Source organism: Hemitrygon akajei, chromosome 5 (assembly GCF_048418815.1).
Source record: "Hemitrygon akajei chromosome 5, sHemAka1.3, whole genome shotgun sequence".
Taxonomy (NCBI): domain Eukaryota; kingdom Metazoa; phylum Chordata; class Chondrichthyes; order Myliobatiformes; family Dasyatidae; genus Hemitrygon; species Hemitrygon akajei.
Window position 1 is genome coordinate 103,423,890 of NC_133128.1, and position 25,835 is coordinate 103,449,724.

The window sequence follows — 25,835 nt, forward strand, 5'->3', positions numbered from 1 at the left end:
TACACAGGGAGCGATGGGCCTCGGGTTTGGGTACACAGGGAGAGTTTAGAATCAGGATTAGGTACACAGGGAGTGATGTGCACCAGGATTGGGTACACAGGGAGTGATGGGTACCAGGATTGGGTATACAGGGAATGATGGGTATCAGGATTGGATACACAGGGACTGATAGGTGCTGGGATTGGGTACACAGGGTGTGATGTGTACCGGGACTGGGTACACGGGCTGTGATGTGTACTGGGACTGGGTACACAGGGAGTAATGGGTGCTGGGATTGGTTACACAGGGAGGGGTGAGTATCGGGATTGAGTTCACAGGGAGTGATGTATACCAGGTTTGGGTGCATGGGGATTGGTGGTTACCAGGGTTAGGTACAGAGGGCGTGATGGGTATCGGGATTGGGTACACAGGGAGGGGTGGGTACCGGGATTGCGTACACAGGGAGTGCTTGTACTGGGATTGGGTACACAGAGACTAATGGGAGACAGGGATTGTGTACATAGGGAGTGATGGGTCTCGGGTTTGGCTACACAGGGAGGGGTGAGTATCAGGATTGAGTTCACAGGGAGTGATGTATACCAGGTTTGGGTGCATGGGGAGTGGTGGTTACCAGGGTTAGGTACAGAGGGAGTGATGGGTATCGGGATTGGGTACACAGGGTGTGATGCGCTCCCAGATTGGGTACACAGGGAGAGGTGAGTATCGGGATGGAGAACACAGGGTGTGATGGGTCTCGGGTTTGGGTACACTGGGAGGGTTTAGAACCAGGATTAGGTACACAGGGAGTAATGGGTATCACGATTGGGTACACAGGGAGGGGTGAGTATCGGGATTGAGTACACAGGGAGCGATGAGTCTCGGGTTTGGGTACACAGGGAGAGTTTAGAACCAGGATTAGGTACACAGGGAGTGATGAGCACCAGGATTGGTTACACTGGGAGAAATGGGTGCTGGGATTGGATACACAGGGATTGATGGGTGCTGGGATTGGGTAGACAGGGAGTGGTGGGTCCCGGTATTGATTACACAGGGAGAGGTGGGTATAGGGTTTGTGTACACAGGGAATGATGGTTCACAGGGAGGTTTTGGGTATTGGGATTGGGTACACAGTGAGTGATGAGTTCCAGGATTGGCTACACAGGGATGGGTGGGTACCGGGATTGGGTACACAGGGAAGGGTGGGTACCCAGATTGGGTTCACAGGGAGTGATGGATACCAGGATTGGGTGCATGGGGAGTGGTGGGTACCAGGATTAGGTACAGAGGGAGTGATGGGTACTGGGATTGGGTACACAGGGAGGGGTGGGTACCGGGATTGGGTACACAGGGAGGGATGGATACCAGGATTGGGTACATGGGGAGTGGTGGGTACCAGGATTAGGTACAGAGGGAGTGATGGGTACTGGGATTGGGTACACAGGGTGTGGTGGGTACCAGGATTGGGTAGTCAGAGAGTGATGGGTACTGGGATTGGGTACACAGGGAGTGATGGGTACTGGGATTGGGTACACAGGGAGTGATTGTACCGGGATTGGGTACACAGAGACTAATGGTAGACCGGGATTGTGTACATAGGGAGTGATGGGTATCGGGATTGGATACACAAGGAGTGGTTGGTATCGAGATTGAGTACACAGGGAGTGTTTGTACCAGGATTGGGTACTCAGGGACTAATGGGAGACCGGGATTGTGTACACAGGGAGGGGTGGGTACCCAGATTGGGTTCACAGGGACTGATGGATACTAGGATTGGGTACACAGGGAGTGGTGGGTACCGGGATTTGTTCCACAGGGAGTGGTGGGTACACTGGGAGTAATGTGTAACGGGATTGGGTACACAGGGAGGGGTGGGTACCCGGTCTGGGTACACAGGGAGTTATTGGTACCAGTACTGGGTACACAGGGACTGATAGGTGCTGGGATTGGGTACACAGGGAGTGATGGATACCAGGATTGGGTGTATGGGGAGTGGTGGGTACCAGGATTAGGTACAGAGGGAGTGATGGGTACCGTGATTGGGTACACAGGGAGGGATGGATACCAGGATTGGGTACATGGGGAGTGGTGGGTACCAGGATTAGGTACAGAGGGAGTGATGGGTACTGGTATTGGGTACACAGCGTGTGGTGGGTACCAGGATTGGGTAGACAGAGAGTGATGGGTACTGGGATTGGGTATACAGGGAGTGATGGGTACTGGGATTGGGTACACAGGGAGTGATTGTACCGGGATTGGGTACACAGAGACTAATGGTAGACCGGGATTGTATACATAGGGAGTGATGGGTACCGGGATTGGATACACAGGGAGTGGTTGGTATCGAGATTGAGTACACAGGGAGTGATTGTACCAGGATTGGGTACTCAGGGACTACTGGGAGACCGGGATTGCGTACACAGGGAGGGGTGGGTACCCAGATTGGGTTCACAGGGACTGATGGATACTAGGATTGGGTACACAGGGAGTGATGGGTATCAGGATTGGATACACAGGGAGTGATGGGTACCAGGATTGGGTACACAGGGAGTGATGGGTACCAGGATTGGGTATACAGGGAATGATGGGTATCAGGATTGGATACACAGGGACTGATAGGTGCTGGGATTGGGTACACAGGGAGGGGTGGACACCAGGATTGGGTACACAGGGTGTGATGTGTACCGGGACTGGGTACACGGGCTGTGATGTGTACTGGGACTGGGTACACAGGGAGTAATGGGTGCTGGGATTGGTTACACAGGGAGGGGTGAGTATCGGGATTGAGTTCACAGGGAGTGATGTATACCAGGTTTGGGTGCATGGGGATTGGTGGTTACCAGGGTTAGGTACAGAGGGAGTGATGGGTATCGGGATTGGGTACACAGGGAGGGGTGGGTACCGGGATTGCGTACACAGGGAGTGATTGTACTGGGATTGGGTACACAGAGACTAATGGGAGACAGGGATTGTGTACATAGGGAGTGATGGGTCTCGGGTTTGGCTACACAGGGAGGGGTGAGTATCAGGATTGAGTTCACAGGGAGTGATGTATACCAGGATTGGGTGCATGGGGAGTGGTGGTTACCAGGGTTAGGTACAGAGGGAGTGATGGGTATCGGGATTGGGTACACAGGGTGTGATGGGCTCCCAGATTGGGTACACAGGGAGAGGTGAGTATCGGGATGGAGAACACAGGGTGTGATGGGTCTCGGGTTTGGGTACACTGGGAGGGTTTAGAACCAGGATTAGGTACACAGGGACTTATGGGTATCACGATTGGGTACACAGGGAGGGGTGAGTATCGGGATTGGGTACACAGGGAGCGATGGGTCTCGGGTTTGGGTACACATGGAGAGTTTAGAAACAAGTTTAGGTACACAGGGAGTGATGAGCACCAGGATTGGGTACACAGGGAGCGATGGGTCTCGGGTTTGGGTACACAGGGAGAGTTTAGAAACAGGATTAGGTACACAGGGAGTGATGGGTATCAGGATTGGATACACAGGGACTGATAGGTGCTGGGATTGGGTACACAGGGAGAGGTGGATACTGGGATCGGATACACAGGGAGAGATGAGCACCAGGATTGGGTACACAGGGAATGGTGGGTACCAGGATTGGGTACACAGGGAGTGATAGGTATCGGGATTGGGTACACAGGGAGGGGTGGGTACCGGGATTGCGTACTCAGGGAGTGATTGTACTGGGATTGGGTACATAGAGACTAATGGGAGACCGGGATTGTGTACATAGGGAGTGATGGGTCTCGGGTTTGGCTACACAGGGAGGGGTGAGTATCGGGATTGAGTTCACAGGGAGTGATGTATACCAGGATTGGGTGCATGGGGAGTGGTGGTTACCAGGGTTAGGTACAGAGGGACTGATAGGTGCTGGGATTGGGTACACAGGGAGAGGTGGATACTGGGATCGGATACACAGGGAGAGATGAGCACCAGGATTGGGTACACAGGGAATGGTGGGTACCAGGATTGGGTACACAGGGAGTGATAGGTATCGGGATTGGGTACACAAGGTGGGGTGGGTATCAGGATCGGGTACACAGGGAGTGAATGGCATCGGGATTAGGTACACAGGGAATGGTGGGTTCCGGGATTGCTTACACAGGGAGGGGTGGGTACAGGGTTTGAGTAGAAATGGAGTGATGGGTGCTGGGATTGGGTAGATAGGGAGTAATGGGTATCGGGATTGGGTACACCAGGTGGGGTGGGTATCTGTATTGGGTACACAGGGAGTGATGGGTACCATGATTGGGTTCACAGGGAGGAGTGGATAACGAGATTGGGTACACAGGGAGAAATGGGTGCTGGGATTGGTTACACAGGGAGGGGTGGATATCGGGATTGGGTACACAGGGAGGGGTGGGTACCAGGATTGCTTACACAGGGAGGGGTGGGTATCGGGATTGGGTACACTGGCAGAAATGGGTGCTGGGATTGGTTACACAGGGAGGGGTGGGTATCGGGATTGGGTACACAGGGAGGGGTGAGTATCGGGATTGGGTACACAGGGAGCGATGGGCCTCGGGTTTGGGTACACAGGGAGAGTTTAGAACCAGGATTAGGTACACAGGGAGTGATGAGCACCAGGATTGGGTACACAGGGAGTGATGGGTACCAGGATTGGGTATACAGGGAATGATGGGTATCAGGATTGGATACACAGGGACTGATAGGTGCTGGGATTGGGTACACAGGGAGGGGTGGACACCAGGATTGGGTACACAGGGTGTGATGTGTACCGGGACTGGGTACACAGTGAGTGATGTGTTCCAGGGTTGGCTACACAGGGAGGGGTAGGTATTGGGATTGGGTGCACAGGGAGTGATGTGTCCCGGGATTGGTTACTTAGGGAGGGGTGGGTCTCGGGTTTGGCTACACAGGGGGGTAAGTATCAGGATTGTGTACACAGGGTGTTATGAGCTCCCAGATTGGGTACACAGGGAGAGGTGAGTATCGGGATGGAGAACACAGGGTGTGATGGGTCTCGGGTTTGGGTACACTGGGAGGGTTTAGAACCAGGATTAGGTACACAGGGAGTAATGGGTATCACGATTGGGTACACAGGGTGGGATGGGCTCCCAGATTGGGTACACAGGGAGAGGTGTGTATCGGGATTGGGTACACAGGGAGCGATGGGTTTCGGGTTTGGGTACACAGGGAGGGTTTAGAACCAGGATTAGGTACACAGGGAGTGATGAGCACCAGGATTGGGTACACAGGGAGTGATGGGTATCAGGATTGGATACACAGGGACTGATAGGTGCTGGGATTGTGTACACAGGGAGTGATGGGTACCATGATTGGGTACACAGGGTGTGATGTGTACCGGGACTGGGTACACGGGCTGTGATGTGTACTGGGACTGGGTACACAGGGAGTAATGGGTGCTGGGATTGGTTACACAGGGAGGGGTGAGTATCGGGATTGAGTTCACAGGGAGTGATGTATACCAGGATTGGGTGCATGGGGAGTGGTGGTTACCAGGGTTAGGTACAGAGGGAGTGATGGGTATCGGGATTGGGTACACAGGGTGTGATGGGCTCCCAGATTGCGTACACAGGGAGAGGTGAGTATCGGGATGGAGAACACAGGGTGTGATGGGTCTCGGGATTGGGTACACAGGGAGCGATGGGCCTCGGGTTTGGGTACACAGGGAGAGTTTAGAATCAGGATTAGGTACACAGGGAGTGATGTGCACCAGGATTGGGTACACAGGGAGTGATGGGTACCAGGATTGGGTATACAGGGAATGATGGGTATCAGGATTGGATACACAGGGACTGATAGGTGCTGGGATTGGGTACACAGGGTGTGATGTGTACCGGGACTGGGTACACGGGCTGTGATGTGTACTGGGACTGGGTACACAGGGAGTAATGGGTGCTGGGATTGGTTACACAGGGAGGGGTGAGTATCGGGATTGAGTTCACAGGGAGTGATGTATACCAGGTTTGGGTGCATGGGGATTGGTGGTTACCAGGGTTAGGTACAGAGGGCGTGATGGGTATCGGGATTGGGTACACAGGGAGGGGTGGGTACCGGGATTGCGTACACAGGGAGTGATTGTACTGGGATTGGGTACACAGAGACTAATGGGAGACAGGGATTGTGTACATAGGGAGTGATGGGTCTCGGGTTTGGCTACACAGGGAGGGGTGAGTATCAGGATTGAGTTCACAGGGAGTGATGTATACCAGGTTTGGGTGCATGGGGAGTGGTGGTTACCAGGGTTAGGTACAGAGGGAGTGATGGGTATCGGGATTGGGTACACAGGGTGTGATGGGCTCCCAGATTGGGTACACAGGGAGAGGTGAGTATCGGGATGGAGAACACAGGGTGTGATGGGTCTCGGGTTTGGGTACACTGGGAGGGTTTAGAACCAGGATTAGGTACACAGGGAGTAATGGGTATCACGATTGGGTACACAGGGAGGGGTGAGTATCGGGATTGAGTACACAGGGAGCGATGAGTCTCGGGTTTGGGTACACAGGGAGAGTTTAGAACCAGGATTAGGTACACAGGGAGTGATGAGCACCAGGATTGGTTACACTGGGAGAAATGGGTGCTGGGATTGGATACACAGGGATTGATGGGTGCTGGGATTGGGTAGACAGGGAGTGGTGGGTCCCGGTATTGATTACACAGGGAGAGGTGGGTATAGGGTTTGTGTACACAGGGAATGATGGTTCACAGGGAGGTTTTGGGTATTGGGATTGGGTACACAGTGAGTGATGAGTTCCAGGATTGGCTACACAGGGATGGGTGGGTACCGGGATTGGGTACACAGGGAAGGGTGGGTACCCAGATTGGGTTCACAGGGAGTGATGGATACCAGGATTGGGTGCATGGGGAGTGGTGGGTACCAGGATTAGGTACAGAGGGAGTGATGGGTACTGGGATTGGGTACACAGGGAGGGGTGGGTACCGGGATTGGGTACACAGGGAGGGATGGATACCAGGATTGGGTACATGGGGAGTGGTGGGTACCAGGATTAGGTACAGAGGGAGTGATGGGTACTGGGATTGGGTACACAGGGTGTGGTGGGTACCAGGATTGGGTAGTCAGAGAGTGATGGGTACTGGGATTGGGTACACAGGGAGTGATGGGTACTGGGATTGGGTACACAGGGAGTGATTGTACCGGGATTGGGTACACAGAGACTAATGGTAGACCGGGATTGTGTACATAGGGAGTGATGGGTATCGGGATTGGATACACAAGGAGTGGTTGGTATCGAGATTGAGTACACAGGGAGTGTTTGTACCAGGATTGGGTACTCAGGGACTAATGGGAGACCGGGATTGTGTACACAGGGAGGGGTGGGTACCCAGATTGGGTTCACAGGGACTGATGGATACTAGGATTGGGTACACAGGGAGTGGTGTGTACCGGGATTTGTTCCACAGGGAGTGGTGGGTACACTGGGAGTAATGTGTAACGGGATTGGGTACACAGGGAGGGGTGGGTACCCGGTCTGGGTACACAGGGAGTTATTGGTACCAGTACTGGGTACACAGGGACTGATAGGTGCTGGGATTGGGTACACAGGGAGGAGTGGACACCAGGATTGGGTTCACAGGGAGTGATGGATACCAGGATTGGGTGTATGGGGAGTGGTTGGTACCAGGATTAGGTACAGAGGGAGTGATGGGTACCGTGATTGGGTACACAGGGAGGGATGGATACCAGGATTGGGTACATGGGGAGTGGTGGGTACCAGGATTAGGTACAGAGGGAGTGATGGGTACTGGTATTGGGTACACAGCGTGTGGTGGGTACCAGGATTGGGTAGACAGAGAGTGATGGGTACTGGGATTGGGTATACAGGGAGTGATGGGTACTGGGATTGGGTACACAGGGAGTGATTGTACCGGGATTGGGTACACAGAGACTAATGGTAGACCGGGATTGTATACATAGGGAGTGATGGGTACCGGGATTGGATACACAGGGAGTGGTTGGTATCGAGATTGAGTACACAGGGAGTGATTGTACCAGGATTGGGTACTCAGGGACTACTGGGAGACCGGGATTGCGTACACAGGGAGGGGTGGGTACCCAGATTGGGTTCACAGGGACTGATGGATACTAGGATTGGGTACACAGGGAGTGATGGGTATCAGGATTGGATACACAGGGACTGATAGGTGCTGGGATTGGGTACACAGGGAGTGATGGGTACCATGATTGGGTACACAGGGAGTGCTGGGTACCAGGATTGGGTACACAGGGAATGATGGGTATCAGGATTGGATACACAGGGACTGATAGGTGCTGGGATTGGGTACACAGGGAGGAGTGGACACCAGGATTGGGTACACAGGGTGTGATGTGTACCGGGACTGGGTACACAGGGAGTAATGGGTGCTGGGATTGGTTACACAGGGAGGGGTGGGTATCGGGATTGAGTTCAAAGGGAGGGATGTATACCAGGATTGGGTGCATGGGGAGTGATGGATACCAGGACTGGGTACACAGTGAGTGATGAGTTCCAGGATTGGCTACACAGGGAGGGGTAGGTATTGGGATTGGGTGCATAGGGAGTGATGTGTCCTGGGATTGGTTACTTAGGGTGGGGTGGGTCTCGGGTTTGGCTACACGGGGGGGTGAGTATCAGTATTGTGTACACAGGGTGTTATGGGCTCCCAGATTGGGTACACAGGGAGAGGTGAGTATCGGGATGGAGAACACAGGGTGTGATGGGTCTCGGGTTTGGGTACACTGGGAGGGTTTAGAACCAGGATTAGGTACACAGGGAGTAATGGGTATCACGATTGGGTACACAGGGTGGGATTGGCCCCCAGATTGGGTACACAGGGAGAGGTGAGTATCGGGATTGGGTACACAGGGAGCGATGGGTCTCGGGTTTGGGTACACAGGGAGGGTTTAGAACCAGGATTAGGTACACAGGGAGTGATGAGCACCAGGATTGGGTACACAGGGAGTGCTGGGTACCAGGATTGGGTACACAGGGAGTGATGGGTACCATGATTGGGTACACAGGGAGTGCTGGGTACCAGGATTGGGTATACAGGAAATGATGGGTATCAGGATTGGATACACAGGGACTGATAGGTGCTGGGATTGGGTACACAGGGAGGGGTGGACACCAGGATTGGGTACACAGGGTGTGATGTGTACCGGGACTGGGTACACGGGCTGTGATGTGTACTGGGACTGGGTACACAGGGAGTAATGGGTGCTGGGATTGGTTACACAGGGAGGGGTGAGTATCGGGATTGAGTTCACAGGGAGTGATGTATACCAGGATTGGGTGCATGGGGAGTCGTGGTTACCAAGGTTAGGTACAGAGGGAGTGATGGGTATCGGGATTGGGTACACAGGGAGGGGTGGGTACCGGGATTGCGTACACAGGGAGTGATTGTACTGGGATTGGGTACACAGAGACTAATGGGAGACCGGGATTGTGTACATAGGGAGTGATGGGTACCGGGATTGGATACACAGGGAGGGGTGAGTATCGGGATTGGGTACACAGGGTGTGATGGGCTCCCAGATTGGGTAAACAGGGAGAGGTGAGTATCGGGATGGAGAACACAGGGTGTGATGGGTCTCGGGTTTGGGTACACTGGGAGGGTTTAGAACCAGGATTAGGTACACAGGGAGTAATGGGTATCACGATTGGGTACACAGGGAGGGGTGAGTATCGGGATTGGGTACAGAGGGAGGGGTGAGTATCGGGATTGTGTACACAGGGAGCGATGGGTCTCGGGTTTGGGTACACAGGGAGAGTTTAGAACCAGGATTAGGTACACAGGGAGTGATGAGCACCAGGATTGGGTACACAGGGAGTGATGGGTATCAGGATTGGATACACAGGGACTGATAGGTGCTGGGATTGGGTACACAGGGAGAGGTGGATACTGGGATCGGATACACAGGGAGAGATGAGCACCAGGATTGGGTATACAGGGAGTAATGGGTATCGGGATTGGGTACACAAGGTGGGGTGGGTATCAGGATCGGGTACACAGGGAGTGAATGGCATCGGGATTAGGTACACAGGGAATGGTGGGTTCCGGGATTGCTTACACAGGGAGGGGTGGGTACAGGGTTTGAGTAGAAAGGGAGTGATGGGTGCTGGGATTGGGTAGATAGGGAGTAATGGGTATCGGGATTGGGTACACCAGGTGGGGTGGGTATCTGTATTGGGTACACAGGGAGTGATGGGTACCATGATTGGATTCACAGGGAGGAGTGGATAACGAGATTGGGTACACAGGGAGAAATGGGTGCTGGGATTGGTTATACAGGGAGGGGTGGGTACCAGGATTGCTTACACAGGGAGGGGTGGGTATCGGGATTGGGTACACTGGCAGAAATGGGTGCTGGGATTGGTTACACAGGGAGGGGTGGGTACTAGGATTGGTTACACTGGCAGAAATGGGTGCTGGGATTGGATACACAGGGATTGATGGGTGCTGGGATTGGGTAGACAGGGAGTGGTGGGTCCCGGGATTGATTACACAGGGAGAGGTGGGTATAGGGTTTGTGTACACAGGGAGTGATGGTTCACAGGGAGGTTTTGGGTATTGGGATTGGGTACACAGTGGGTGATGAGTTCCAGGATTGGCTACACAGGGATGGGTGGGTACCGGGATTGGGTACACAGGGAGGGGTGGGTACCCAGATTGGGTTCACAGGGAGTGATGGATACCAGGATTGGGTGCATGGGGAGTGGTGGGTACCAGGATTAGGTACAGAGGGAGTGATGGGTACCGTGATTGGGTACACAGGGAGGGATGGATACCAGGATTGGGTACATGGGGAGTGGTGGGTACCAGGATTAGGTACAGAGGGTGTGATGGGTACTGGTATTGGGTACACAGCGTGTGGTGGGTACCAGGATTGGGTAGACAGAGATTGATGGGTACTGGGATTGGGTATACAGGGAGTGATGGGTACTGGGATTGGGTACACAGGGAGTGATTGTACCGGGATTGGGTACACAGAGACTAATGGTAGACCGGGATTGTATACATAGGGAGTGATGGGTACCGGGATTGGATACACAGGGAGTGGTTGGTATCGAGATTGAGTACACAGGGAGTGATTGTACCAGGATTGGGTACTCAGGGACTAATGGGAGACCGGGATTGCGTACACAGGGAGGGGTGGGTACCCAGATTGGGTTCACAGGGACTGATGGATACTAGGATTGGGTACACAGGGAGTGATGGGTATCAGGATTGGATACACAGGGACTGATAGGTGCTGGGATTGGGTACACAGGGAGTGATGGGTACCATGATTGGGTACACAGGGAGTGCTGGGTACCAGGATTGGGTACACAGGGAATGATGGGTATCAGGATTGGATACACAGGGACTGATAGGTGCTGGGATTGGGTACACAGGGAGGAGTGGACACCAGGATTGGGTACACAGGGTGTGATGTGTACCGGGACTGGGTACACGGGCTGTGATGTATTGGGACTGGGTACACAGGGAGTGATTGTACTGGGATTGGGTACACAGAGACTAATGGGAGACCGGGATTGTGTACATAGTGAGTGATGGGTCTCGGGTTTGGCTACACAGGGAGGGGTGAGTATCGGGATTGAGTTCACAGGGAGTGATGTATACCAGGATTGGGTGCATGGGGAGTCGTGGTTACCAGGGTTAGGTACAGAGGGAGTGATGGGTATCGGGATTGGGTACACAGGGTGTGATGGGCTCCCAGATTGGGTACACAGGGAGAGGTGAGTATCGGGATGGAGAACACAGGGTGTGATGGGTCTCGGGTTTGGGTACACTGGGAGGGTTTAGAACCAGGATTAGGTACACAGGGAGTAATGGGTATCACGATTGGGTACACAGGGAGCGGTGAGTATCGGGATTGGTTACACAGGGAGCGATGGGTCTCGGGTTTGGGTACACAGGGAGAGTTTAGAACCAGGATTAGGTACACAGGGAGTGATGAGCACCAGGATTGGGTTCACAGGGAGTGATGGGTATCAGGATTGGATACACAGGGACTGCTAGGTGCTGGGATTGGGTACACAGGGAGAGGTGGATACTGGGATCGGATACACTGGGAGAGATGAGCACCAGGATTGGGTACACAGGGAATGGTGGGTCCCAGGATTGGGTACACAGGGAGTGATAGGTATTGTGATTGGGTACACAAGGTGGGGTGGGTATCAGGATCGGGTACACAGGGAGTGAATGGCATCGGGATTAGGTACACAGGGAATGGTGGGTTCCGGGATTGCTTACACAGGGAGGGGTGGGTACAGGGTTTGAGTAGAAAGGGAGTGATGGGTGCTGGGATTGGGTAGATAGGGAGTAATGGGAATCGGGATTGGGTACACCAGGTGGGGTGGGTATCGGTATTGGGTACACAGGGAGTGATGGGTACCATGATTGGGTTCACAGGGAGGAGTGGATAACGAGATTGGGTACACAGGGAGAAATGTGTTCTGGGATTGGTTACACAGGGAGGGGTGGGTATCGGGATTGGGTACACAGGGAGGGGTGGGTACCAGGATTGCTTACACAGGGAGGGGTGGGTATCGGGATTGGGTACACAGGGAGGGGTGGGTACCAGGATTGCTTACACAGGGAGGGGTGGGTATCGGGATTGGGTACACTGGCAGAAATGGGTGCTGGGATTGGATACACAGGGATTGATGGGTGCTGGGATTGGGTAGACAGGGAGTGGTGGGTCCCGGGATTGATTACACAGGGAGAGGTGGGTATATGGTTTGTGTACACAGGGAGTGATGGTTCACAGGGAGGTTTTGGGTATTGGGATTGGGTACACAGTGAGTGATGAGTTCCAGGATTGGCTACACAGGGATGGGTGGGTACCGGGATTGGGTACACAGGGAGGGGTGGGTACCCAGATTGGGTTCACAGGAAGTGATGGATACCAGGATTGGGTGCATGGGGAGTGGTGGGTACCAGGATTAGGTACAGAGGGAGTGATGGGTACTGGGATTGGATACACAGGGAGGGGTGGGTACCGGGATTGGGTACACAGGGAGGGTTGGATACCAGGATTGGGTACATGGGGAGTGGTGGGTACCCGGATTAGGTACAGAGGGAGTGATGGGTACTGGGATTGGGTACACATGGTGTGGTGGGTACCAGGATTGGGTAGACAGAGAGTGATGGGTACTGGCATTGGCTACACAGGGAGTGATGGGTACTGGGATTGGGTACACAGGGAGTGATTGTACCGGGATTTGGTACACAGAGACTAATGGTAGACCGGGATTGTGTACATAGGGAGTGATGGGTACCGGGATTGGATACACAAGGTGGGGTGGGTATCAGGATCGGGTACACAGGGAGTGATGGGTACCAGGATTGGGTACACAGGGAGTGATAGGTATCGGGATTGGGTACACAAGGTGGGGTGGGTATCAGGATCGGGTACACAGGGAGTGAATGGCATCGGGATTAGGTACACAGGGAATGGTGGGTTCCGGGATTGCTTACACAGGGAGGGGTGTGTACAGGGTTTGAGTAGAAAGGGAGTGATGGGTGCTGGGATTGGGTAGATAGGGAGTAATGGGAATCGGGATTGGGTACACCAGGTGGGGTGGGTATCTGTATTGGGTACACAGGGAGTGATGGGTACCATGATTGGGTTCACAGGGAGGAGTGGATAACGAGATTGGGTACACAGGGAGAAATGTGTGCTGGGATTGGTTACACAGGGAGGGGTGGGTATCGGGATTGTGTACACAGGGAGGGGTGGGTACCAGGATTGCTTACACAGGGAGGGGTGGGTATCGGGATTGGGTACACAGGGAGGGATGGATACCAGGATTGGGTACATGGGGAGTGGTGGGTACCAGGATTAGGTACAGAGGGAGTGATGGGTACTGGGATTGGGTACACAGGGTGTGGTGGGTACCAGGATTGGGTAGACAGAGACTGATGGGTACTGGGATTGGGTATACAGGGAGTGATGGGTACTGGGATTGGGTACACAGGGAGTGATTGTACCGGGATTGGGTACACAGAGACTAATGGTAGACCGGGATTGTGTACATAGGGTGTGATGGGTACCGGGATTGGATACACAGGGAGTGGTTGGTATCGAGATTGAGTACACAGGGAGTGATTGTACCAGGATTGGGTACTCAGGGACTAATGGGAGACCGGGATTGGGTACACAGGGAGGGGTGGGTACCCAGATTGGGTTCACAGGGACTGATGGATACTAGGATTGGGTACACAGGGAGTGGTGGGTACACTGGGAGTAATGTGTAACGGGATTGGGTACACAGGGAGGGGTGGGTACCCGGTCTGGGTACACAGGGAGTTATTGGTACCAGTACTGGGTACACAGGGTGTGATGGGTGCTGGGATTGGGTACACAGGGAGGGGTGGACACCAGGATTGGGTACACAGGGTGTGATGTGTACCGGGACTGGGTACACAGGGAGTAATGGGTGCTGGGATTGGTTACACAGGGAGGGGTGGGTATCGGGATTGAGTTCAACGGGAGTGATGTATACCAGGATTGGGTGCATGGGGAGTGATGGATACCAGGACTGGGTACACAGTGAGTGATGAGTTCCAGGATCCATAGTTATATTGAAACTAATGGTATTGTGATCACTGGACCTGAAGTACTCCCCAACACATACCTCCGTCACCTGACCTATTTCATTCCCTGACAGAAGATCCAACACTGCCCCTTCTCTAGTTAGTACCTCTATGTATTGCTGCAAAAAACTATCCTGCACACATTTTACAAACTCCAAACCATCCATCCCTTTTACAGAATGGGCTTCCCAGTCTATGTATGGAAAATTAAAATCTCCCACAATCACAACCCTGTGCTTACTACAAATATCTGCTATCTCCTTGCAAATTTGCTCCTCCAATTCTCGCTCCCCATTAGGTGGTCTATAATACACCCATATAAGTGTTACTACACCTTTCCCATTCCTCAATTCCACCCAAATAGGCTCCCTAGACAAGCCCTCTAATCTATCCTGCCAGAGCACTGTTGTAATATTTTCTCTGACAAGCAATGCAACACCTCCCCCTCTTGTCCCTCCGATTCTATCACACCTGAAGCAACAAAATCCAGGAATATTTAGTTGCCAATCACACCCCTCCTGCAACCATGTTTCACTAATAGCTACAACATCATATTTCCAGGTATCAATCCATGCTCTAAGCTCGTCCACCTTTCTTACAATGTTCCTAGCATTAAAATAGATGCATTTAAGAAACTCTCCACCTCTTCCTCTCTGTTTATCTCTAACAGTACGAAGAACTTTACTGTCTTCTTTTTCTTCCTTCTCCCATGCATCTGTTCCTACACTCTGGTTCCCCTCCCCCCTCGTATCTAGTTTAAATCCACTGGAGCCTCTCTAGCAAACCTACCTGCAAGAATATATGTCCCCCTCCAGTTCAGATGTAAACCATCCCGCCGGAACAGGTCCCACCTTCCCTGGAAAACTGCCCAATTATCTATAAATCTGAAGCCCTCCGTCCTGCACCATGTCTTCAGCCACGTGTTGATCTGCACTATCTTACTATTTCTAAACCCACCTGCATGTGGCACTGGTAGCAATCATGAGATTGCTATCCTGGAGGTCCTATCCTTTAACTTGGCACCTAGTTCCCTGAACTCACCTTTCAGGACCTCCTCACTCTTCCTACCCACGTCATTGGTCCCTACATGGACCACGACATCCGGCTGCTCACCCTCCCTCTTGAGAATACTGAGAACTCGATCCAAGATATCACGGACCCTGGCACCAGGGAGGCAACAGACCATCCAGGATTCTCGATCTCTTCCACAGAACCTCCTATCTGTCCCCCTTTCTATCGAATCCCCTATCACTACTGCTCTCCTCTTTTCCCTCCTTCCCTTCTGAGCTGAGGGTCCATTCTCGGTGCCAGAGACGCAACCACTGCAACTTGTCCCTGGTAGATCGTCCCCATCAACAGTATCCAAAACGGTATACTTATTGTTGATGGGAACAGCCACAGAGGTGCTCTGTTCTTCCTGTCTATTCCCCTTCCCTCTCCTGACAGTCACCCAACTACCTGTCTCCTGACTCCTAGGGGTGACTATCTCCCTGAAACTCCTGTTTATTTCTGCCTCTGCCTCCCGAATGATCCGAAGTTCATCCAGCTCCAGTTCCCTAACACGGTTTGTCAGGAGCTGCAGCTGGATGCACCTTTTGCAGGTGTAGTCATCAGGGACAACAATGCTCACCCTGACTTCCCACATACTGCAAACGGAGCACTCAACTGCCCTAACTGCTGCCTCCATTACCTACTCCTAAGCTAATTAGATTAATTAAAGGAGCTTACCCAGCCTTACCTCACCTGGAGTGAAGCTCGTACTCAGCCTCTGCTCGCTATTTAAATTCTCCCGCTGCCTTACGGGCTGACTTCCTCGCGCTTGCGCAGTTGTGCCCCATTCAACCTCACCTCTGCCTGTTCTCGCCGAAGCCTGATTGAGCCAAAGCCGTCCCACTCTGCCTCAGTCCACTCCGACGATGGCCGCTATGACGATGGCCACTGCATATAGCGGTTTTTCTTTTTAAACCTTTGGCGCGCTACGTCACGCGCCTGTGCAGTCTAGCCTCTTTGCCACAATCAGTTAAAACACAGCTTCTCTCCGAGCTTCTTTTACCTCTTCCCTCTCCGCCTCTTGCTGCGATTTAAATTTATAAAGTTTTTATCTTTTTATAAAGATAAAAAGTTGTTTGAACAAACTTCCTGATCTTTAAAGATCTACACCAGACTTGTGCAGGAATGCTTTTCCTGCGTCTGTGCAGTACTTCAATCAATGACTCTGTCTGTTGATCAATATTTCCTGCTGCCCTATCATTCTTTATGTATGTCCTACCTTCACTTGGTTCCTTAAAACACATCACTTCACACTTACTAAGATTAGACAATGTCTGCGATTGGTCTGACCAGTTTACTATCTGATCAATATCATTCTGTAGTCTACTGCAAAACCCCTCCCTATCAACAGTATTACCAATATTTGCGTCTTCTACGGACTTACTAACCATAGCTTCGACATTCACATCTAAGTTGTCACTGTATATAACAAACAGCCAAGGTCCCAGCACTGGTCCCTGCAGTAAACCACTGGGCACACTGCGCTCACACACCAGTGGGAATAGGACTGAATGTTCTGAGAAAGGATGGCATCCTTCCATGTTACCATAAAATAAGAAGTATGTTACCACAATGTGCAAAATCCAGAACCCCCTCTGGATGACCAGGTATCTTACAATACAGAACAGTACTGTACTTCGGCTCACGAGATCTGTGCTGACTATGATGCCAAATTAAACTAAATTTCTTCTGCCTGCACATGATGCATATCCCTCCATTCCCTGGACATTCATGTTTTTAAGAGCCTCTTAAACATTATCATCCCATCTGCTTCCACCACCATTCCTGACACTGTCTGTGTAAAAGACTTGCCTTGCAATTTAAAGTTTTCCATAATCCATATCCTCTAATATTTGACATTTCTACTGTGGGGAAAGGATTCTGACAGTCCACCCTATCTATGTGGCACATATTCCTATAAACTTCTAGCAGATCTCCCCTCAGCTTCTGACGTTCCAGAGAAAACAGCTGAAGTTTCTCGAATCACTCAGTCTGGAGAATAAGAAATGACAAAAAGGGGGAACTGATATCAGACACTGAGATCTTCTGAGAGCAGGAGGTCTGGGGTAGTATAAATAATATAGGAGTGAGATTATAAGAGAGTGGGAAAGCAAAGAGCAAGACTCAAAAATGGGCATTTAAAGTCAACAGAAAACCAAAAGGTTTTATGTACATAAAGAACAAGAAGATAACAATGTTGTGTATTTAATAAATCAGTAATAATTGAGTAGTATTGTAAATATATTGTTTGATTCAGCATTCTTTATTGTATGGATGATTCATTATTGTTATATATGTGAAATGCGTATATATTGCATATGTCATGATGCTACCATATAATCAGTGTGCACCTCGCTTAAAGTAATAACAAAACTAGGACCCATTCTCCAGGGCTCCCGTCTTTTCCTTTCAATTAGCTTTACGACTTAGAGTTACAAAACATAACAAACTAAGAAGAGTGTAATTTATTAGCAATTGATAACATAACCAGTGGGCGCAGATGGAAGGTTAATCCCGCCATCGCCTGTACATTCTCCCCGTGACCGGATGGGCTTCCTCCCAAAGTCCATTGACGTACTAGTTGGTAGGTTTATTGGTAAGTTGTCCCGTGTGGGATTAAATTGGGGTGGGGGGGCGGGGTTGCTGCACAACAATGCCCAAAGGGCCTGTTCCACGCTGTATCTCAATAAATAAATAAGTGGGGCTAAAGTTCTTACTGGATACTTTCCACCTGACTTCACAGAGTGGGGATGATGCTGATGCTGTGGTTAAAATAATAACACTTAAAAGTATTTGATGGAATAAACAGAATGCAGGAGGAGGTTTGCAGGGGTTTGGTATTTTGGAATGGTTTAAACCACCAGGCCCAAACAGAGTAAATCCGAGGTAGTAGGGGCCCATGCAGAAGTAGTTCAATACTGGCCAGCTACAGGAGTGGAGCCAACTGGTATTGTATCTCTTCTTGAAGAAGGAGGAAGGGATAAACCAAGAAATTACAGGGCAATTAGCTAAATTAGCTAAATTTCAGTGATGGGCAAATAATTGGAATCCATTGTACAGAACAGCGTAATCCTTCATATAGAAGGACCCGTATCAATCAGGGACTGTCAGAATGGGTTACTTAAGGGAAGGTATTTTCTGAGGAGGTAACAAAGAGGATCAACAGTATAGTCTACAGGGACTTCAGCAAGGCTTTTTACCAGTTCCACATAGTGGGCTAATCAAAACTTGAAAGGCTTCAGGATCCAAGAGAGTGTGGAAAACTGAATTTAATATTGGCTCAGTTCAGGAAGCAAATGGTCATGGCTGGGTGATTTTATGACTGAAAACTGTTACCATTAGGGTTCCTAGGGGCTCCTAAATGTTGTTTTTGCTTTCTCAAATATAGATTACTGACTTCTAGGAAGTTTGCAAAGAGCAGGAAAACAAGAGTGTAGAAGGAGAGAGGTGATTTAGTTAGTTGGAGAGCTAATGTGTTCAAGGAGATTCAACATTCAATGGCTGGACATTGAGTGCTGTGGAAAAACAGAGGGACCGTGGAGGGTACTGGGTGTCTGTTGATCCTTAAATGAGAGCAGAACAGGTTGACAAGATGGTTAACAAGACTGACACAAAGCTTTCCCACAGTATGAGTTTCCAGAAAAGCTGTATGTAGTGTTAGAATGCTGTTCTAGAGATTAGCTAGGATTGGAAACTTGTTATTGTGAGGATAAAGAGGAAAACTGAGGAAAGACTTAACTGAGGTTTATAAAATTATGAATGGGCTCAATAAAATAGGGTAGATTAATACCCTTAACATAACAGTTCAAAAACAGAGAATTAAAGTAATTATTGGAAAGGTTAGAGGGGAGGGGAAGGAATTGTTCCGTGGAGATCTGGAACTCACTGTCTGAGACTCCCTCCACACGTGGATGTGTATGTAAAGAGCTATGATCATACTGACAAGCACTTTTACAACCAGCACAGAAACGATGGGAAAAATAGCCTGCTTTTGTATCACAAATATTTTGAGATTCTAACAGCATTTAATCCTTTTTCAGATGAATGGAACAGATGATGGAGAGTATTTGTTTAGCACTGGCAAAAAAGATTACATGGATTTCAGCAAAATATTAATGTGGAAAGGACAAAAGTATGTAACAGTTCATAATTCCATTTATTTGTATTAAGACCCTGTACTGATACCTTAGGAATGGATTGGGAGGTGATTGTGAATACGTCATTCCGACATTTTGTGTTCTACTGCTCCTGTCCCAGTCCAAGTGACCTGACCCATAAACAGAGTGACTTTTGCACAGTACCCATCACAGAGTCCCACTGAAGCAGACTGTTAGCAAGCAGGAGCCTGGCAAGCTATTTCTCCCACAAAAAATCAATGCAATAAATGATCAAATAAACACACCAGTGAAGGTGAAGGATAAATATTGAATTCCATGTTCTACTCTGAAAGTTGCTAGAGAACCTTCTTGATACACCAGAGGTAGAAGCAGGGTCATAGTTTAACATTTCAACAGAAAGCATCTCCTTTGACACTGCATTTCTCCTGAGTGCCAATCAACATATCATGGCTGTGCTACCTTAGAGTGGACCCAAAGCCTTGAGAGGAAAGTTAGCACACTGCATTGATTTCCTGTCTGCTGATAGCTATCCTGTGTCAGCACACAGAATATCAGATTGCTTCATTCAAATAACATAGTCAAAGTATTGCACAATTCAACCCCTTCATACAGTAACATAAAATCAGACAGAAGTGTAATTACAGAGAATATAGATCAGTACAGTACAGGGACAGATGCTTCGGTCCATGTCTGTGACAACTGTAATGCCAGATTAAATTCATCTCCTTCCCTGCACACGATCCATATGCCTCCATTCATGTAACTGTCTGTGCCTCATAAATGCCAGTATTGCGTCTGTTTTCACCACTCTCTGTGTAAAAGACTTGCCCTGCTCATCTCCTTTAAATTTCCCCCTCTTACCTTAAAGCTGTATCAAAGATCCATTTATTATCAAGGTATACAACTCTGAAATTCTTCTTCTCCAGATAGCCACGAAACCAAGAAACAAAAGAACGGCAGCACAATCATCAACCCCCAAATCCCTCCTCCTTCACAAAAAAATAAATAAAAACAGAACAGGCACATCAATCCCCAAATACTCCACCCCCGCACATAAAAAATGAGAAAGATTGGGTGAAAAAGACAGAATATAAAAATCTATAAGACATTAAAACTGTTCACAGTCCAAGTCCATATCCAAAATGCAGGAAATCTGGGTAAAATTCTCCAAGCACAGCAGCAGACCTTTCCCTCTCTGGCAGCAGAGCGATCCCACCAGGATCAATAGGTCAGTCTCCCCTCTCCGGCAGCAGAGCGATCCCACCAGGATCAATAGGTCAGTCTCCCCTCTCCGGCAGCAGAGCAATCCCACCAAGATCAATAGGTCAGTCTCCCATCTCCGGCAGCAGAGCGATCCCACCAGGATCAATAGGTCAGTCTCCCATCTCCGGCAGCAGAGCGATCCCACCAAGATCAATAGGTCAGTCTCCCATCTCCGGCAGCAGAGCGATCCCACCAGGATCAATAGGTCAGTCTCCCATCTCCGGCAGCAGAGCGATCCCACCAAGATCAATAGGTCAGTCTCCCATCTCCGGCAGCAGAGCGATCCCACCAAGATCAATAGGTCAGTCTCCCATCTCCGGCAGCAGAGCGATCCCACCAGGATCAATAGGTCAGTCTCCCATCTCCGGCAGCAGAGCGATCCCACCAGGATCAATAGGTCAGTCTCCCATCTCCGGCAGCAGAGCGATCCCACCAGGATCAATAGGTCAGTCTCCCATCTCCGGCAGCAGAGCGATCCCACCAGGATCAATAGGTCAGTCTCCCATCTCCGGCAGCAGAGCGATCCCACCAGGATCAATAGGTCAGTCTCCCCTCTCCGATAGCAGAGCGATCCCACCAGGATCAATAGGTCAGTCTCCCATCTCCGATAGCAGAGCGATCCCACCAAGATCAATAGGTCAGTCTCCCATCTCCAGCAGCAGAGCGATCCCACCAGGATCAATAGGTCAGTCTCCCATCTCCGGCAGCAGAGCGATCCCACCAGGATCAATAGGTCAGTCTCCCCTCTCTGATAGCAGAGCGATCCCACCAAGATCAATAGGTCAGTCTCCGCTCTCCGATAGCAGAGCGATCCCACCAGGATCAATAGGTCAGTCTCCCCTCTCTGATAGCAGAGCGATCCCACCAAGATCAATAGGTCAGTCTCCCCTCTCTGATAGCAAAGCGATCCTCCAGCGATCAAAAGGCAGTCTTTCCCTCGGGCAGCAGAGTGATCCCCCAGATCACAAGGCAGCCACCCTTCTCTGTAGCAGAGCGATCCCAGCAGCAATAAAAAGGCAGTCTCCCCTCTCTGGCAGCAGAGCAATCCCACCAGTGATCAAAAGGGAGTCTCCCTTCTCTATAGCAGAACGATCCCCCAGATCAAAAGGCAGGCAGCTGGCACTCAACTTCCGCAGTCACCTAGATGTTTCAATCTCCCTCGTCGCTTTAGTCGGTGAATAATGGAAGTTTTAATTGGTGAAATGGAGTTGAACAGCAGCATGTGCCCCACAGCCTTCTTGCCACGAGGTTCCCACACGGTGCCTCTGCCTCCCAGAATGCCCTTGGAGACTGCAGAGCGCTGAAACGCTCAAACGATCTCCAAACTGCAAATCACAGGGTCCAATAGTTGCACAACTGGGAGTTTGAAGATGATGTCACTTGCTTTCTCAGTCACAGGCAGGTAAATATTGAATAAATAATGACATTGTTCAAAAACTATAACATGAACATTCAATACATATCTTTTAGCTCAAAGGAAAGAAGGTTTTCATGATATTTTGTTCTTCATGTCCCTTTCAGATATGTCCAAAGACGTACTTTTGAACTGTAACTGTAGCCAGTTTGTAGACACAGCATTATGAATAGGAGTAGACTGTTTTCTCACATCCAGGATAAGAAATAAATGCTGGACACACGCAGGAGATACCTCTCCTCCTGTTCTTTTTCAAGATGGAGATCTGAGTTCCATCTTACAAGCCATCTCTGGCACAGAGGTTCAGAAGCAAGGAAGGGTGATTTATTCAGCACTTCAGGAGGTCCCATTACATAATCCCCCTCTATATGGTAACCCCTCAACCTTCTACAATCCAGAGAAAAATGTCCCAGCCTATCCAGTCTCCCCTTACAACAGAAGTCCAGTAGTCCTGGTAACATCCTCGTAAATCTTTTGAAGCCCCCGCTTCACTTTAATAACACACTCCGAGAGCAGAGTGTGCTAAATGTAACCTTACCAACATAGCATGACATTCCAACTCCTGAAATCAATATTCTGACCAATGAGGCAAGCATGCCAAATACCCTCTTCATCATCCTGCCTCCCTGTGTGGTCACTTTCAATGACCTATGTATCTGCACCCCTTTGCATTTCTGTTCTACTAAAGTCCCTGGGGCCCTACTGTATTAGTTCCGTGCTGGTTTGTCTTGCTTGAATTAAACTCAGTCTGCCATTCCTCAGCCAACTGATTACTGTACCACCAATTTTAGGGTGATCTACAAATCTACTAACCAGGTCAGTGACATTCTCATTCAAGGATGGCATGGTGGCATACCGGTTAGCATAACACTTTCCAGCAACATGAGTTTGGTTCTCACCACTGTCTGTAGGAGTTTATATGTTAGAGTCATGGAGAAGTACAACCCATCTAGTCCATGCCAAAACCATTTAAACTGCCTTCTCCCAATGACCTGCACTGGCACCATATCCCTCCATACCCCTACTATCCATGTACCTATCCAAACTTCTCTTAAATGTTGAAATTTAGCTCGCATGGGCCACTTGTGCTGGCAGCTCATTTCACACTCTCATGACCCTCTGAGTAAAAAAATTTCTCCTCATGTTCCCCTTAAACTTTTCACCTTTAACCCTTAAGCCATGACCTCTGTTTGTAGTTCCACCCAGCCTCAGTTGAAAAGACTGCTTGCATTTACCCTATCTATACTCCTCATAATTTTGTATACCTCTATCAAATCTCCTCTCAAACTTCTATGTTCCAATGAATAAAATCCTAACCTGTTCAATCTTTCCTTATAACTCAGGTCTTTGTGGCAGCAGTACAATGCAATACACAATAGAAAAAACTGTGAATTGTAGTGAGTATATATATATATATATATATATTAAAAAAAGTTACATTAAATAAGTAGTGGAAAAATAGAAATAAAAAAGCAGTCAGGTAATGTTCATTGTTTCAGTGTCCATTCAGAAATTGGATGACAGAGAGAAAGAAGCTGTTCCTGAATCAATGAGTGTGTCCCTTTAGACTTCTGTACCTCCTTCCTGATGATAGCAATGAGAAGAGGCCATGACCTGGGTGATGAGGGTCTTTAATGATGGACATCGCCTTTTTGAGGCATTGCTTCTTGAAGGTGTCCTGGATATCACGGAGGCTAGTGCTCATGATGGAGCTGACTAAGTTTACAACTCTCTGCAGCTTATTTCAATCTTATGCAGTAACCCCCTTCCCCACACCAGACAGTGAGGCAGCCAGTTAGAATGCTCTCCATGGTACATTTGTAGAAATTTAAGTGTCTTGGGTGACATACTAAATCTCTTCAAACTCTCAATGAAAGAAAGCTGCTGTCATGTCTTGTTTGTAGCTGCATCGATATGTTGGGTTCAGGATAGATCCTCAGAGATATTGACACCCAAGAACCTGAAATTGCTCATTCTTTACTCTTCTGATCCTCTACAAGGACTGGTGTGCGTTCCCTCATCTTACCCTACTGAGGTCACCCTACTGTTTTTACTGTTAAAGCACATTGTTTAAACAAGCACATACTGGCCTGGAACTAGATTCATTGTCATAGAGTCATACAGCACAGAAAAGGCCCTTTAGTCCATCTAGTCCATATCAAACTGCTGTTCTACCTAGTTCCCTTGACCTACATCTGAATGTCTTAAACCTGTATGTGCCTTATGTTAAGGACTTTCCTCTGCTCCACTGTCATCACAATGCAGACAGAAGTGGCTAAGATAGAGGAGTGAATGTCTTCAATGCTTTGACATGTTTTGTTGGACAGATCACTTAACTGGTGGGCATCGAATACCTCTAACATGATTAATGGAACAGATGGAGCCACCTTCCACCCGCTAATAAAAAAAGATGAAGCCCTCTACATTTTTGCTCCTGATATTTGCAGGTAATTGAATAAATGTAACCTGAGCACTATATATACTGACCATTATGATATTACAAGATCAATGCAAATGCAGAAAATGTGGGAATACTGAGCGGATCAGGCAGCATCTTTGGGGAGAGAACCAGAGTTAATTTTCCCATCCAACAATCCTCTGACAGAACTGAAAAATATCTGAAAATCTGGGTGTTTTAATTTGCAGATGGAAGGACTGATGGAGAAGACAGGAATGTCTGTGGGTAGAAAGCAAAGAGAGAAAAAGAGAGAGGGAAGGAGAGAGAAAGAGAGACAAATAGAGAGGGAGAGACAGATAGCGATAGAAATAGAGAGTCATAGAAAAGTACAACACAGAAACAGGCCCTTTGGCCCATCTAGTCTGTGCTAACACATTTGAACTGCCTAGTCCCATCGAACTGCACCTGGAACATATCCTTCCATACCCCTCCCATCCACTTACCTATCCAAATTTCTCTTAAACATTGAAATTGAGCTTGCATGCATCACTTGCGCTGTCAGCTTGTTCCACACTTTCACAACCCTGAGTGAAGAAGTTTCCCCTTGTGTTTTCCTTAAACATTTCACCTTTCACCCTTAACCTATGACCTCTAGTTGGAGTTAAACAGTAAAAAAAAACCTGCTTGCAGTTATCCTTTCTATATACTTCATAATTTTGTATACCTCTATCAAATCTCCTCTCAATGTTCTACATTCCAATGAATAAAATCCTAACCTATTCAATCTTTCCTTATAACTCATGTCTTCCAGACCTGATAATATCCTTGTAAATTTTCTCTGCACTCTTTCAACCTTGTTTACATCTTTTCTGTAGGTAGGTGTCCAAAACTGCACACAATACTCCAAATCAGGTCTCACCAAAGTCTCAAAGAACTTCACCATAACATCCTATCTCCTGTACTCAACACTTTGATTTATGAAGGCCAATGTGAAAAAAAGCTTTCTT

General features: G+C 49.3%; 1 protein-coding gene across 1 annotated transcript in view; it reads left to right on the forward strand.

The window, feature by feature from the left end:
- LOC140728034 (lysosome membrane protein 2-like) overlaps positions 1 to 25,835 on the forward strand; it is a 251,613-nt gene that overhangs the window by 165,040 nt on the left and 60,738 nt on the right. The window contains exons 5-6 of the mRNA XM_073046149.1: positions 19,676 to 19,767; positions 24,758 to 24,877. Of these exons, the coding sequence (XP_072902250.1) occupies positions 19,676 to 19,767; positions 24,758 to 24,877 (212 nt within the window). The remainder of the gene's footprint in view (positions 1 to 19,675; positions 19,768 to 24,757; positions 24,878 to 25,835) is intronic.